The 16,734-nt window shown below is 44.6% G+C and overlaps 1 protein-coding gene across 1 annotated transcript in view; it reads left to right on the top strand.

Annotated features, from left to right (window-relative positions):
• The first annotated feature begins 6,834 nt into the window (after nucleotides 1–6,834).
• Nucleotides 6,835–16,734, top strand: part of GNA13 (G protein subunit alpha 13) — a 48,552-nt gene continuing 38,652 nt past the window's right edge. The window contains exons 1-2 of the mRNA XM_012501371.2: nucleotides 6,835–7,410; nucleotides 9,998–10,224. Coding sequence (XP_012356825.2) covers nucleotides 7,128–7,410; nucleotides 9,998–10,224 — 510 coding nt within the window. The 5' untranslated portion in view covers nucleotides 6,835–7,127. The remainder of the gene's footprint in view (nucleotides 7,411–9,997; nucleotides 10,225–16,734) is intronic.

Raw genomic sequence — 16,734 nt, 5'->3', positions numbered from 1 at the left:
TTTTTTGGAGGCTGAGAAAAATACAACCAATAATTAAAGTCATGTTTTCAGTTATTAACAACAACAAAACCACCACCAATTCGATTCCACATGTCTAGTTTCATACAAAATTTTCCACATGAGAGGCTTATTCTGGTAAAGGAAACATCAAATTTCATTACACACACACACACACACACACACACACACAAAGGGTTTCTTTTTAAATCTTCCTTATGGTAAGTGAATAATGTGTGGGGCTTGTGCATCATACAAATAAACAAATAAACAAACAAACAAGCTTGGCTCCTCTTTTCTTATTTCTCCATCAGCCACCTGGAATATTTTACAAACCAGAGCCTGAGTTCAAAGTGAAGAACATCTTACCAGGATCTGTCTGAGCTGGGGAACTTCAAGATGGCAGTCAGCCTGAAAGGGGCTGGAAAAATAATAAAGTACTGAACTCTGTGGTGCCTGGAGGTTAAGTCCAGTTAGCTACTTGTCTCAGGTTTGAAATTCGTACACTTGGGCATTCTGGGCACTACGGCAATTTCTGTACATCAAAAAGAGCACGGGGGGCCAGGCATAGTGGCTCATGCCTGTAATCTCAGCACTTTGGGAGGCTGTGGTGGGAGGATAGCTTGTGGCCAGAAGTTCAAGACCAGCCTGAAAAACATAGTGACAGCCTGTCTCTTAAACAACAACCACAACAACAGAAAAAGTCAAGAACATTGGGGCAGGGTGCAGTCATTCATGTCTATAATCCCAGCACTGTGGGAGGCCAAGGCAGGAGGATCACTTGAGCCCAGGAGTTCAAAATCAACCAGGGCAACATACTAAAAATTAAAAAAATTTGCCAGGCCTGGTAGGGCACACCTGTAGTCCTAGCTACTCAGGAGGCTGAGGTGGGAGGATTGAGGCTGCAGTGAGCTATGATAGTGCCACTACACTGCAGCCTGGGCAACAGAGCGAGACCTTATCTCCTACAAAAAAAAAAAAAAAAAAGCACTGGACTAAGCAGCTTCCAGTTCCAGCTCTGCAACTGGCCACAGTGAATGAGGTTTTCAGAGAGTCATTTGCTCAATGGGAGCGAGGTTAGTGCTGGGTGTTCCTAGTCAGGCTACTGTGAGCAGAGAATGAGATAAAGTAGGTCAAAGTGCTTTGAGGCATTTAAAACATGACACAAATGCAAGGGATTTGTATTTTGGGAGGGCTTGGGAATTCCCTTCCTTTCCCTGTGGAAGGTAAGAAAAGTCTACGCCTGTTTTATCTGTAAGGAAGGGTTAGAATCCACCTATTTTGTACTGATGGTGAGATAAAAGAGAGTTTCGTAATAAGAAGGCTGGATTAACACAAGGTTTAACCATCAAGTAATGTGACACATTTTTAAATAAACATATCTAAATGGGCGTTGTCCCATCCTGAGTAGTGAGTAGTCACCTTGGCAGGGAAAACACTTATTTAAATTATATTTCCCATCAAAAAAAATTTTTAACACCTCTTTTGGAACTGTTCCTAGAGCCTTTGGCACATTCTTCTGAATATGTCTGAGGGTGACACATTTTTTGTCCTTTGTGGATGATTCTGATTTTTGTAAACAGCCCAAAGTTATTTGGCACAAAGATTGGCAAATAAGCTAAGTAAGATCTTTTTTTTTAATTGAAAATAAACTGTAACTATAAGAAGCCTATCTTTCCAGAAGAGTTAGAAATAGATTTCAAGATTGGCAGTATTGTTGGAAAGAGCTTGTTTCTTTCTAAGGTGACAAGAGGAGAAAAGCTATTTGGAAATGTATTTCGTTTTTAGTCACACCTTTAATTATTTATCTTGCAAGATGGACACTAAACTGAGTTTCCAGAAAGAAACGAACATTGCAACTAATCAACTGCTGCAATTATTTTATCACAGCTCCACAGGGCATCTGAATCTATTTGCATATGGATTAACTGGCTAGCAACAATACACATGCTTCCAATGAGTTAACATCCGGGTCTGTTGGAAATATAGCATCCAGCAGATTCAATTCTAACTAGTAGACTTTATACTCCCTTAAAAAGTTTGGATTTTTTTTAAGTTACAAAACAATGTATCTGAAAACTAAAATATCATTAATATGATTACAATGTAACCTGAAGCAATGGCTAGATTTCCTTCTGTTGCAAAGAATTTCAATTGTTATTATTATTTTGAAATAAACACAATGGCATTTTCATTCTTTGAATGTTTTGCACACTGTGAGCACTTCAACCTTAAATGATGCCAATGACTTTTTAAAGAAAATATTTTTCTGGCTGGGCACGGTGGTTCACGCCTGTAATCCCAGCACTTTGGGAGGCCAAGATGGGCGGATCACCAGGTCAGGAGTTTGAGACCAGCCTGGCCAACATGGTCAAACCCTGTTTCTACTAAAAATACAAAAATTAGCCGGCCATGGTGGTGGCGCCTGTAATCCCAGCTACTCGGGAGGCTGAGGCAGGAGAATTGCTTGAACCTGGGAGGTGGACTAAAAATACAAAAACTAGCAGGGCATGGTGGCAGCGCCTGTATTCCCAGCTACTCCGGAGGCTGAGGCGGGAGAATTGCTTAAACACAGGAGGCAGAGGTTGCAGTGAGCCGAGATCACGCTACTGCACTCTGGCTCTAGGTGACAGAGCAAGACTCTGTCTTGGAAAAAAAAATTTTTTAAATAAAATAAAATAAAAAATATATTATATATATTATAAATATATAATATAGATTTTTTCCCCAATTCATTTTTTATTGTGGCAAAATTCACATAACATAAAATTAATCATGTGACCATTTTACAGTGTAGAATTCAGTGGCATTTAGTACATTCACGATGTTCTCCAACCATCATCACTATCTATTTCCAAAAACATTTTTGTCACCCCAAAATGAAACTCTGTACTGTTAAGCAGTCTCTCCACATCTTCCCTTACCCCATCTGCTTTCTGTTTTATGGATCTGCCTATTCTGGACATTTCACATAAGTGGAACCTTATAATATGTGGCTTTTTGTTTCACTTAGCCTAGTATTTTCTAAGTTCATTCATGTTGTAGCATGTGTCAGCACCTCATTCCTTTTCATGGCTGAATAATTGCAATGTATAGATATATGACATTTGGTTTATCCATTCATTCACCGATGGACATTTGGACACTTTTTGGTTATTCCTTTTTTGTTGTTGTGGGTTTTTTTTAACTTTTATTTTAGGTTTAGGAGTACATATGCAGGTTTGTTATACAGGTAAACTGCTCATCTCAAGTTTGGTGTACAGATTATTTAGTCACTCAGGTAATAAGTACAGTATGCGATAGGTTTTTTATTTTGTTTCGTTTTGTTTTGTTTTTTGAGATGGAGTTTCGCTCTTGTTGCCCAGGCCAGAGTGCAATGGCGTGATCTAGGCTCACTGCAACCTCCACCTCCCAGGTTCAAACAATTCTCCTGTCTCAGCCTCCTGAGGAGCTGGTATTACAGGCGTGCACCACTATGCCCAGCTAATTTTTGGTATTTTTACTAGAGACGGGGTTTCGCCATGTTGGCCAGGCTGGTCTCGAACTCCTGACCTCAGGTGATCTGCCCGCCTTGGCCTCCCAAAGTGCTGGGATTACAGGCGTGAACCACCACACCGACCAGGTATTTTTTTTTTTTTTTTAATCCTCTCCCTCCTCCTACCTTCCACCCTCAAGTAGGTCCCAGTGTCTGTTGTTCCCCTCTTTGTGTCTTGTTTTTTAGAGATAGGGTCTTGCTCTGCCACACAGACTAAAGTTCAGTGGCATGATGATAGCTCACTGTAGCCTTGAGCTCCTGCATTCAAGCAATCTTCCTGTCTCAGCCTCCTGAGTAGCTAGAACTACAAGTATGTGCCACAACATCTGGCTTTTTTTTTTTTTTTTTTTTTTTGAGACAGAGTCTAGCTCTGTTCCCTAGGCTGAAGTGCAGTGGTGCAATTTCGGCTCACTGCAGCTTCTGCTTCCTGGACTCAAGCAATTTTCCCACCTCAGCCTTCTGAGTAGCTAGGACCACAGGCGCACACCACCTTCAGCTACTTTTTATATATTTTTTGTAGACAGGGTTTCACCATGTTGCCCAGGCTGCTCTTGAACTCCTGGCTTAAGGGTTTGGATTACAGGCGTGAACCACTGCGGCCGGCTTATCTCTTGGCAACTATACATGGTGCTGACATGAACGTGGGTAAACAAGTTTTTGTTTGAACATTGTTTTCAATTCTTTTTAGTATTTTGGGGGGTATACCCAGGACAAAATTACTGGGTCATATGGCAATTCTATGTTCAAATCTTTGAGAAACCACCAAGTCTCTAACTCATTTTTATGTTTACAATTTACAAGGTGTCTTGATCACCAGTTAGAAGAAGCTGGACTGCTGCAGCCAAACCCCAGGTTGGACCCAAAGAGGTCTCTTTTTCCTTCATTCATTCATTCATTCCTTCTTTTTTTTTTTTTTTTTTGAGACAGAGAGTCTCACTCTGTCACCCATGCTGGAGTGCAGTGGCCTGATCTCAGCTCACTGCAACCTCCGCCTCCCGGGTTCAAGCAATTCTCCTGCCTCTGCCTCCCGAGTAGCTGGGACTACAGGCGCCCACCACCACGCCCCACTACTTTTTGTATTTTTAGTAGAGATGAGGTTTCACCATGTTGGCCAGGCTGGTCTCGAACTCCTGGGGTCAAGTGATCTGCCTGCCTCAGCCTCCCAAAGTGCTGGGATTACAGGCATGAGCTACTGTGCCCGGCCCTCTTTTTCTTTCTTTCTTCCTCCTTCTTCTTCTTCCTTCATTTGACTTTCAGGTCAAAGAGGTCTCTTTTTAAAAACTACACTGACTAGAACAGCCAGACTCCATGTCAGCCAAGTTTGTTCCAAGGCAAGCTTACACGCTGGGCTTTAAAAAGCTTTCTCTGCTGCTCTGCATGTCACAACATGAACTGGCTGGGCAGGAATACCTTCCTGCCTCCTAGGCATTCTTGGTTTTCCATTATGTTACACACACTTCTGAAAAAAGATGTTAACTACCTAACTTACAAGTTTCTCTCCTCTTTGTTGGAGTTCAGATTAGCACCTGGGGTCAATGCAGAAACAGTGCTCGGGGACAGGTTCTATGCCCCAATCCTGGGAGAGGCAAGTCCTTGCACGGTTTGAAAACAGGGCCTCCCAAACACTAGATGAGATGATGGAGAAATTCTCCATCCAGGGCAGGCTTTTACCATATATTTTGCCTGACAGCACTGCTCAGTGATTCTGACTCACAGATATTGGAGGTGAGCCTACTCTACTTGTATATTGTAGGTTGTCCACCCTCTGGGCTTGCCAAAGCCACAGGAGATAATCCTACTACAGGCATTGTTTACTGCAGCCCTTCTACTGAGTCGAGGCTTCTCGGTTATTAACCCAACCCCAGGCAGTAACTGATTAACACCGATTTTAAAATTCAAACCTGTTCGGGAGTTTCTTGGAATGCTGACCTCTTACCTCAGCTCCCTTATACATAGGAAGTTTCTGAGCCACAGGAGCCCAAAGCTATGCTGCATTGCCCAAAACAGGGACAGACCAAAGTGGCTTTTTCCACTGGAAACTAAATACTAAGAATGAAGAGGTCAGCTCTCGGGGGTCCCGGTTAAGCAGTTTCTTTGCCAACCCACAGCTGTCACTTGTGGCTTGTCTCCTGGCCTCCTTTCAGGTGTCCCGGCCTGAATCTGCTGTTAGGACAGAAAAAAAGTCCCTTGACGGGTCATATCCTCTGTAATCTGGCAGGAAAGCTAAAATTTGCGTGCTCCCATTCCTCGTTGTGTTTGTGTATCTGCTTCCTTGTTGGGAAGAGCCTGCATCACAGTGTCCGGTGTAGGGGATTTTCACCATGACCTCACCCTCCTGCTGCCACTCACTAATTCCGGCGCGGCCAAGCGTCCCCGAAGTCACATCACAGCCCAGGTGGAATGCACATGAGTGAGCCATTAAGAGCCCCTCGTAGCACGTCTCAGGTGAACATCAACTCCAGTTCTTTCCCCTCACAGAGAGCCCTGGCAGAGGTCGGAAAATGCCAGAAAGAGCTGGAAGTGGGGGTGGACGACGTCTGGTTACCGTTCTGGGATTCGGAGACTAGAAGGTCAAGGGAGTCACCTTAAGAAAACACCCCAGGCCAGGGCCTGGTGGCTCTGTCTGGAATCCCCGCACTGTGGGAGGCCGAGGCTAGAGGATCGCTTGAGCTCAGGAGTTCGAGACCAGCCTGGGCAACATAGGGGGGAGCCCCTGTATCTAAAAATAAATACAAAAAATTTAGCCGGGTGTGATGGCACACGCCTGTACTCCCAGCTACTCGGGAGGCTGAGGCGGGAGGATGGCTTGAACCTGGGAGGCGGGGGTTGCAGTGAGCCGAGATCGAGCCAATGCACTCCAGCCTGGGCGACAGGGTGAGACTCTGTCTCAAAAAAGAAAAAATAAAATGAAATAAAGAAAATGCACCAAAGACCTGCCAGGCTCACGCCGGCTGTCCTGTTCGAATAACTTTCGAGTCCGTGGCCTCGAAATGGGTCGGGTGGGCGGTGACAGCGGGCAGCGGGCGCGCAACGCGGGAGAAAGGGCGGCTAAGTGGGAGCCCAAAGAACCGCGTCCGGAACCTGGTCTCCGGCCTCCAGGCCTCGGGGAAGGAGCCCTTCTACCCACAAGTGGGCTCAGGCCATGAAAGGGAAACAGAAAGTCGGGTTCCCCAGCCCGGCCCACGTGACCGCGGTTCTTCAGCCCTCCCCGCGCGCGCCCGGCCGCGGCTGCGGGCGCGGGAACCCGAGCGACACACCGAGCTCGTGACTCACCGCGCAGGGTGGGAGGCGGGGAAGCGGCCGCGGCGCGCGCGCGCGCCTCCGGGAGGCAGCGGGAGCGCGCACGCTCCGGGGCCACCGCCCCTCCCGGGCCGGGCCCGCCCTCCTTCCCTCCCTCCCTCCCTCCCCCGCTCTCCTGGCCCGCCCTGCCAGGCCCGCCCTGCGAGTCAGTTCGCTGGTTCCCTCCCTCCCTGGGCGCGCTCGGGCCGCCGCCGCGCTCCCCGCCCTCGAGCCGCGGTGCCGGAGCCGCCCGCCGCGGGAGAAGGAGGTGGAGGGAGCCGGAGGGGCCCGCCGAGGCGGCGGCGGCGGCGGCAAGATGGCGGACTTCCTGCCGTCGCGGTCCGTGCTGTCCGTGTGCTTTCCCGGCTGCCTGCTGACGAGCGGCGAGGCCGAGCAGCAACGCAAGTCCAAGGAGATCGACAAATGCCTGTCTCGGGAAAAGACCTATGTGAAGCGGCTAGTAAAGATCCTGCTGCTGGGCGCGGGCGAGAGCGGCAAGTCTACCTTCTTGAAGCAGATGCGGATCATCCACGGGCAGGACTTCGACCAGCGCGCGCGCGAGGAGTTCCGCCCTACCATCTACAGCAACGTGATCAAAGGTGCCGGGCCGGGAGTGGGGGTCGGGGTGTTAAGGGCCGGGGGGCTGGGGCGGCGGCGGGCGCGGGGCCGGGCACCGCCCTCGTCCGCTCTGTCGCTGGCGGAGGAACGGGCCCGGCGGGCGGGCGGGCTGGCGGGAAGGGGGCGCGCCCCGGGAACCGGCCCTGCCCGCCCGGGGTGTCCTCGCCCCGCCCAGGCGAGAGGATGCTCGGGGTCGCCCTGCTCTCCCCCTTGTCTCCCCGGTGGGCGTCACGGCCATTCCCCCACCCCCCACCGCGTCCTGGTCTCTCCCCCTGCGAGAGGGAAGTGGGGCGAGCTGGGTGCTGACTCGGGGTGTGGGGAGACCTCTCCTGTCCTCGCCGCTGCTGATGAGGCAGGAAGACCAACAGCAGCCCTAGCCCCTTCACCCCCATCCCCTGCTCGGGCGATGTGGGTCGAACCTCGCTACCCTGGCTGGGTGACCCGAGTCACATGGGGTCGCATGCGCTCCCAACTCCCTGCTTCCTTGGCCGTCTCCTAAGCAAGCGAGTTCTGGAACCGTCGCAATAAGGGAACTTTTTGCCCGAGACTTCTTGTCAAGGGCGTAGGGTGACGGCCTCCTTTTGGGCAAGAATATGAAACTTGAGAGAGTGTCAGGTTGACTACTGGAATCAGGAGAGAGTGGACCCATACAGTTAGTCTGAAAAAGTATCATCTGTGCTTTTTCGCCCCAGTGTCACGGTCGGGTAGGATGTTTACGTGTAATTTCTGTGCAACACGTTCCACTCTCCTTTTCGCTAAGTAACTGGGGGCTGGCGGGAAGGGAGTACTACTGCTTCTATTTAGATGAAATGTAGTAGTAAGAAGACTGGCCTAAAAGTCATGTGGATCCTGTACAGATGGAGACAATGAATGAGTGTTGAGTTAGATAATTGGCTCTGCTCTTTATTGACAGTAGTTTTAAAATTAAACTTTGTTCTTAAGTGAAAAATAAACAAGTTGTTTATTTCTGGGCATTCAAAGAAATCGAAAAGATGGTTTTTATTTTGTCATTTGAAAGATAATTAACCCTCATGTTTCTGGGTGTCATGTATGTTCTATAGAAGAGGCATTTTGGCAAAATTTAGGTGCAGAGCCTGGTAACTCAGGTGCATCTGGATTTTATCTGGGGAGCAGTTTAGGAGTTTGCTACAGATTGCAGGTCTTTTTAAGTGGGATTTTTGTTCAGGAAGTACATAAGGGACTTCTGCATGTCACCCCCCCCCCCCTCAACCACCGCCCCCCGACCTTCCAGCGTCTGGGTAAAGGAAAACTGCCTGAAGAGCCAGGCATTGTGGAGTAATGAACTAGAGAGAATCACTAGACCACAGCCAGCTCTAGCCCTAGTACCTCTGCAGTTAAACTATAAAGAACAGTTGTATTTATCCTGCTGTAATGTTTAGCTCAAAACTAATTAAGGTCTCTTTCAAGGCTGCAGACTCTGCCTTGACAGTCCTTAATTGAAGGTACCTTTGTAACCTGATGCAGCTGAACTTAAGGAATTATGTTAATGAATAGCATCAACATGTTAACTGATTGTGAGCCTGGTAAACACCTCGTTCTTAATGTACACGGAGTTGTAAATGTGGTCTACATTGAGCATTGATTATGAGATGATGTAAGTCATCAGGAATCTAGTTTTTTCAAGTTGACATGAAATTTGACAGTAGAACAGTTTTTCAGGCTGGGCGTGGTGGCTCACTCCTGCAATCCCAGCACTTTGGGAGGCCAAAGTGGGAGGATGGCTTGAGCCCAGGAGTTCCAGATCAGCTGGGCCACATAGCCAGACCTCGTCTCTATTAAACAAACAAACAAACAAACAAAAAAAACGCCAGTTTTTCAGTTATTCAAACAAATGACTTCCTAATAGCCAAGTGACTGTTCAGATTGATCAAACGTAATAAAAGTAATAGGTCAGTGATAGGAAAAATGAGTTTCAGCTAACCTCTGTGAGCTGGAGTCCGATTTTGTACTATTTTGCAGTTGATCTTCCTCCCTTTTAGGGAAATTGAAGGCCATCCTGTGACTTAAACTGGATTGAAACTTGGGCTGGAAGAAGTTTTTAAATTTTGAATATGTTCCTAGAAGACTCAGTGTTGGGTTAGGGTGTCGAAGGAACAAACAGAACATGGAGCTGTAATAGTTGGTTCTTAGTGTTTCATAAATGAACATCTTTTAGGCTCATAAAACCTTGGTTGTGTCTGTTTTCTTCTGAGCTTGGACATTGGTCTGTGCAGCATAAGTTCTTTTTCTTTCTTGAGTTAGGTTCTTTTTTGACTACCTTCTACCCTAGAAGTTATTTTATAAATTGGAACATGTTAAAAATCCTTCAGAAAGAGGAATTGTGCTAATAGTATTTGCTTTTCAAGGCTCTAACTTTAAGACAGTGAGCAACTGTTATTTTTTTAACCTCTGAGAAGTTACATTTGTTTTTGATGTTGGTCTTCATTTTTGAAGAAGGTTTGTCTAGGTTAATTCAGAAGTATAAGGAAATAATACTGGAATAAAAACTTATGATAATATGTAATGACTCCTCTCCATACATTTTTTTTTTCTTCTTTTTAAACAAAGGTATGAGGGTGCTGGTTGATGCTCGAGAGAAGCTTCATATTCCCTGGGGAGATAACTCAAACCAACAACATGGAGATAAGATGATGTCGTTTGATACCCGGGCCCCCATGGCAGCCCAAGGAATGGTGGAAACAAGGGTTTTCTTACAATATCTTCCTGCTATAAGAGCATTATGGGCAGACAGCGGCATACAGAATGCCTATGACCGGCGTCGAGAATTTCAACTGGTAAGAGATTTGCTCTTTTAAAACATGTGGTTTTATTTTAATGATGTTTAGTATACAGGTTGCACATCCCTAATGCGAAAATTCGAAATGCTCCCAAATCTAAAAGTATTTGAGAGGGAGGAACAGACTGAAAGGCTAAGGCACAGACCTAATGTGTCCTAGTCTGTAATGACTATGTGTAAAAATAGTGTCTAAAATTACCTTTAGGCTACATGTCTTAAGGTATATATGAAACATAAATGAATTTCTAGTTTAGACTTGAATCCCATTCCCAGCATATCTCGTGTGTATGCAGATATTTCAGAAATCTGAAAAAATTCAAAATCCAAAACATTTCTGGTCCCAGGCATTCGGATAAGGGATACTCAACCTGTATCTGATTTTAGCACACTTTTTTCACTGACTTCCATAATATAATGTATCTATCCAAAATTGTAGCCTCAGAAATTTGTTTTTTTGTTTTTGGGGGTTTATTTTGAGACGGAGTCTCTGTTGCCCAGGCTGGAGTGCAGTGGTGTGATCTGGGCCCACTGCAACCTTTGCCTCCAGGGTTCAAGCAACTCTCATGCCTCAGCCTCCTGCGTAGCTGGGTCTATAGGCGTGTGCCACCACACCTGGCTAAATTTTTGTCTTTTTAGTAGAGGCAGTTTCGCCATGTTGGCCAGGCTGACCTCGAAATCCTGACCTCAGATGATCTGCCCACTTTGACCTCCCAAATTGCTGGCATTGCGCCAGGCATTTCTCCCCTTTTTTCTTAAACAAGACTACCCGTAAAATACTTTGTAGCTGTTACACAGCATTGAAGACAGGTTTGGAATAAAAGTATCCAATCCAGGTTAAAAATACAGAATACAGTTGAAACAGATTTTTAATCAAGTGTTTTGTAATTTAACTGTGAATGCTGTGATTGGGTTTTATTTGCCAAAGACCAGAAAGATTCCAGCAATGATAGAAATCTAGACTGTGTGTAATTTGGAGATAGTTCAGATCTGAAGTGTTTTACTCTAATATGATTAAAATGTGACAGTTAAAAGTAAAACTGCTGGCTGGGCACGGTGGCTCATGTCTGTAATCCCAGCACTTTGGGAGTCTGAGGCGGGTGGATCACCTGATGTTGGAAGTTCGAGACCAGCCTGGCCAACATGGTGAAACACCGTCTTTTCTAAAAATACAAAAATTAGCCAGGTGTGGTGGCAGGCGCCTGTAATCCCGGCTACTCAGGAGGCTGAGGCAGGAGACTCGCTTGAACCCAGGAAGCGGAGGTTGCGGTAAGCCAAGTTCACGCCACTGCACTCCAGCCTGGGCAACAGAAGCAGAACTCCATCTCCAAAAAATAAATCAGCTGCTCAGGAAGTTGTTTGATGATGTCACCAACATTAATCCACATTAATGGGTGTGGCTGCAAAGTGATGTACAACCAGCAGTCCTTGCTGTTATTATTTATACTTAGAAGCAGTCTTGCCTTTTAAAAGTTCTAGGAAAGTGTTCATGATAGCTTTTTATACAACTGACATCTTAATTTTGACTGTATCTGAATTATGGCTTTTATATCTGTCATTCAACTAGCATTTGATTATTTACTGTCTTGTATAGCTCTCTTCTATCATGTTTGTATCTTGTCTTTTCAAGTAATGTGTTTATTTCTGAAAGGCAGGGACTGTCTCACATTATTGTTAAAATTGAGTAGCTGCCAGTATTGCATGTTGAAAATGATGAATTTAACTTGACAAATGACCTCCATCCAATTACCAGATTTCTGGTTAGTTTTGTCCTTTTTTTTTTTTTTGAGACGGAGTCTCGCTCTGTCGCCCAGACTGGAGTGCAGTGGCGCAATCTCGGCTCACTGCAAGCTCCGCCTCCGGGGTTCACGCCACTCTCCTGCCTCAGCCTCTCCGAGTAGCTGGGACTACAGGCGTCCGCCACCACGCCCGGCTAATTTTTTGTATTTTTAGTAGAGACGGGGTTTCACTGTGGTCTCGATCTCCTGACCTCGTGATCCGCCTGCCTCGACCTCCCAAAGTGCTGGGATTACAAGCGTGAGCCACCGCGCCTGGCTAGTTTTGTCCTTTGATCAATGTTTATTACTTTATTTTTGTAGACTTGCTTGCATGAGTTCTTCCATATACCCCTTTCCATCGCCCATCACTCTACCTCCTGTTTTTTGTTTTTTTGAGAGAGTTGCTCTGGTTACCCAGGCTGGAGTGCAATGGCGCGATCTTGGCTCACCTCCGCCTCCCGGGTTCAGGCGATTCTCCTGCCTCAGCCTCCCGAGTAGCTGAGATTACAGGCATGTGCCACCACACCTGGCTAATTTTGTATTTTTAGTAGAGACAGTGTTTCTCCATGTTGGTCAAGCTGGTCTCTAACTCCTGACCTCAGGTGATCCATCTGCCTCGCCCTCCCAAAGTGCTGGGATTACAGGCGTGAGCCACTGCGCCTGGCCATCTACCTCCTGTTTTTTAAGTGCTGCTTATTCTCCTTTCTTCTTAGTTCATTTTGTCAACAAACGACACACTTTCAATTCAGTTTTCTCAGGCTCTATTCATCCTTCCAGGTCAGAGAAGAAACATTCATCTGTAATAAGCATACAGTGCATATGGATTAAATGAATAAATGAAGAACTGCATACCTGAAAGTTCTCTGTGGGGAAGTTCCGTGTTTGCCCTAAGTCCATTTAATTAAAGTTGGGTTTCATGGACAGTTTTTTAATTTGGAAGCTTACGTCTAACTGTCTCACATCAGGACTGTCATGTCCTCATCGTTGAGAAAGCATCCCTAAGTATATCTTTGTGATTAAGAACGAATAGGTAAAACCACTCAGGATGAGGACCTGCTTGTTGTTGACTTGAGCCAGTTGATCCTTAAGGAGCAGAGAAGTCCTCAAAGATGAGGAGAGATTAAGTTCCAGAAATACTTTTTTCCATGATGAAAAGTAGAGACAAGAAAAGAGGAGCAGAGCAAGACCTATTTTAAACTTCTGGAGGACAGAGATTCTTTTCTCCTGAGTCTACGCTCAGCATTGTTTTTTGTTTCTTTGTTTTTGTTTTTTAAGAGACAAGGTCTCACTGTTGTCCAGGCTGGAGTGCACTATTGTGATCATAGCTCACTGTAGACTCAACTCCTGGGCTCAAGTGATTCTCCAGCTTCAGTCTCCCAAGTAGCTAGGACTGCAGGTGTGTGCCATCACACCCAGCTAATTTTTTTAAAAAATTTGTGTAGAGATGGGGTCTTGCTATGTTGCCAGTGCTGGTCTTGGACTCCTGGCCTCAAGCAGTCCTCCTGCCTTGGCTTCCCAAAATGTTGGGGTTACAGGCATGAGCCACTGTGTGTGGCTTCAGCATTGTTAATAGCACCTGACACATATAGATGCTCCATTATTATGTTGACTTAATGACTCTTAAACTCTTGGATGTGCTGTGGTGCTTGGCATAGTGTCAGGCACTGAGAAGGCACTTGGCTTACTTAAAATTTTCCTCAAAGTCATCATCAATTCCATCTACTCATCTACATGCAGCAGCTCCCCAAGTTCTGATTTTTCTACCTCTGTAACGTCTCTTGCATTCATTCCCTCCTTTCCTCTATTTCTTGTCCTGCTACCTCTTGCTTGGACTCCAAGGTAGTCTTGTTCAAACACAGCATTGGTTTGCTCAGAAAGCTTTGGTGGCTTGCCATTGTCTTCAGAACAGAATTCAGATTCTTTGTGGGAGTCAAGACTCTAGCTAGCTTACCTGTGATTCCAGCAATATATTTCATTAGGCCATTGGACATGCTCTGTAATCTCTTGATTCCCATATACCCTAATTTTTTGCTTCTATAGCTCTCGTCATGCGTAGTCCGTCTGCCAGAATTATTCTTTACCCTATCTGTTACTAGGTCTTACCCTTCATTTAATGCAGTGATAATCACACTAAATGTGGCCCATGGACCCCATGGACTGGAATGCTTGTTAAAACAAACAAGTAGATGCTCAGACTTCATACCTGAGGATCTGATTCTGGATTCTGGGGTGGGACCCAGTGATCTGTGTTTTTAGCAAATAGCCATAGGTGATTTGGATGGATTTGCTCCATTCCCCCTCCCTTTCCCCAAGAACAGTGCCTTAGGGGCTATGTCTCTATTTGAAGCATCTCCAGTCTTCCTGGCTAGAATAGAGATCTCTGTGTCCTTTGCTTTCCCTAGCATGCTTACTTCTGTCACTCCTCACGGTACCCATTATGTGTGTTGGAGTTACAGCTTTCATGTGTGGCTATCAGTCATATAGAAGTCCTTTGGTATGCCTAGTTTGTCTTTTTCTCTCCCACTAGCATAGTGCCTGACACTTTTATTTCCTCGTTTTTCAGACATTCTTAATTACAAATATCTTCTAAAAAAATAAAATATCTGTAATCCCAGCTCTTTGGGAGGCTGAGGCAGGCAGATCACTTGAGGTCAGGAGTTGGAAACCAGCCTGGCTGACCTGGTGAAACCCCATCTCTACCAAAAACAAAAACAAAAATTAGCCAGGCATGGTGGCATGTACCTGTAGTCCTAGCTACTCAGGAGACTGAGGCACAAGAATCGCTTGAACTCAGGAGGTGGAGGTTGCAGTGAGTGGAGATCATGCCACTGCACTTCAGCTTGAACGTCAGAGTGAGACCCTGTCTCAATAAAATAAAAATTTAAAAATATATAATTTAATTCTACATTAAGTTCCTTCTGGGAAATACGGATTATTTCTATAATAGTTTCCTAATTTTCTAGGAAATGGAAAGTTCTTGTGTAATTATAATTTTTATTTGCGGGGGTTAAAATGCGTTTTTGTTATGTTTAGCAACATATTTTTGAATTTTGGATAGGAAAGGTAAACCATCAGAAGAAATAGGAGAGGTTAGCAGATAAAGTAACTAAAAATTAACCTTTTCGTTTCAGCTAATGATTTGATTATTAAACTTATTAATGCAAATTAAAAACTGACAGATTTTAAGACTCTACATGACTTAACATTTTGCCTAAGATGAACAACTGCCCTTTAATCAATTTTCGGGACAAGGGATAGGGTGTTGATAACAGCTTAGGTTTTTAGCAGTCTACTCATTTGTTAGTAATAACTTTGGGTGTAAACATGAATGTTTTTCTTTCTAAGTTCCCAAAGGCAAACATTTCCTTTTTTGGTTAGTTCCATTATGGGTCAGCTAAACAGCTTACTGTGGAAAAGAAAAATATAAGATTCACATTCTTGTTATAACTTCAGGTACCTTTGTAGTTATTATAACACATTGAGGATAATATATTGTAAGAACTGGCCTCTTTCAGTACTGAATTAAATATTTAAAATACTCTCCTTTGGCTGTACATTCAGTATAGCCTGCCACTGCACTTTTGAGTTACCCTGTCTTTAGAAAACCTTCTCATGTGACAATAGCTAGATAATTTGGTAACTCAGATGAATAAAGAGATGGGAGTCAGGGGTTGGCTGGATGATACAATTGGAGATATGGATGAAAACTAACAAAATGGCCAGGAGTCATTTCCAACTAATTTTTTTGTTAAATTTATATTCATTTATTGAGAAGTATAAGCAACACTGGTTACGTAGGACAGGACAGTGTGTGTGTGACAGTGAGAGGAACATCCCACAGCTTCCTACTTTCTGTAAACAATTTAACATTGTCAGCATTAATACAGCTTCCTGTAATGGCCAGTCTGTCTTTGCAATTCCTGAAACCAAACTTTTTGCTAATCATGGTACCTTCAGTTAGACTTAATTCTTTTCTTTTTGTGCTTGATGTTACTCTTCTTGAAGCCAGTAAGATAGTGTGTTCATTAACACAGAGATTTACTCCCTCAAGGTAACCATTTAGCTCCATGATTGGCCTGTAAAAAGGGGGAAGTCCAACAAAGTATTCTAGAAACTTCAGTTTCAGCTAATTTTTTTAAAAATTTATTTGCACTGCAGCGTGTATTTGAAGTATAATACAATCAAGAGTCATTTGAAGCTCCTGTAGTCCCAGCTTCTGGGGAGACAGGAGGATTGCTTGAGCTCAAGAGTTCAAGTCCAATGTGGGCAACATAGTGAGGACAGCCCCCTCCCTCTTAAAAAAAAAATCAGAGTCATTTATTTATTAATTAACGCAAATTTGGATTTGCTTTAAATAGTAAAGAATTGCTACTTTCAGTTGTAAAATATGTTTTTTTTGGATGATTGGTCCATTTTCTCTGTAAGTATAGTCAAGCAAGGACTTTGAAGTTGCTAAAAACCTATTGCGTATCTTTTGATTCTAGGCTTAGTGTTAAATATTTCATCCCGTATAAAATAAAGATTATATATAACATTAGAAATAGTAGAGGTTTTTATCTTACTTTATTAATCTTTTTTAGAGACAGAGTCTCACTCTGTTACACAGGCTGGAGTGCAGTGGTGTGATCATAGTTCACTGTAACCTTGGAACTCCTGGGCTCAAGTGATCCTCCTGCTTCAGCCTCTTAAAGTGCTGGGATTACAGTAGTGAGCCACCTCACCCAGCCAGAGAT

Source organism: Nomascus leucogenys, chromosome 19 (assembly GCF_006542625.1).
Source record: "Nomascus leucogenys isolate Asia chromosome 19, Asia_NLE_v1, whole genome shotgun sequence".
NCBI classification, from domain to species: Eukaryota; Metazoa; Chordata; class Mammalia; order Primates; family Hylobatidae; genus Nomascus; species Nomascus leucogenys.
Note: the sequence above shows the minus strand (reverse complement) of the source record. Positions and strands in the feature narration are given on the sequence as shown.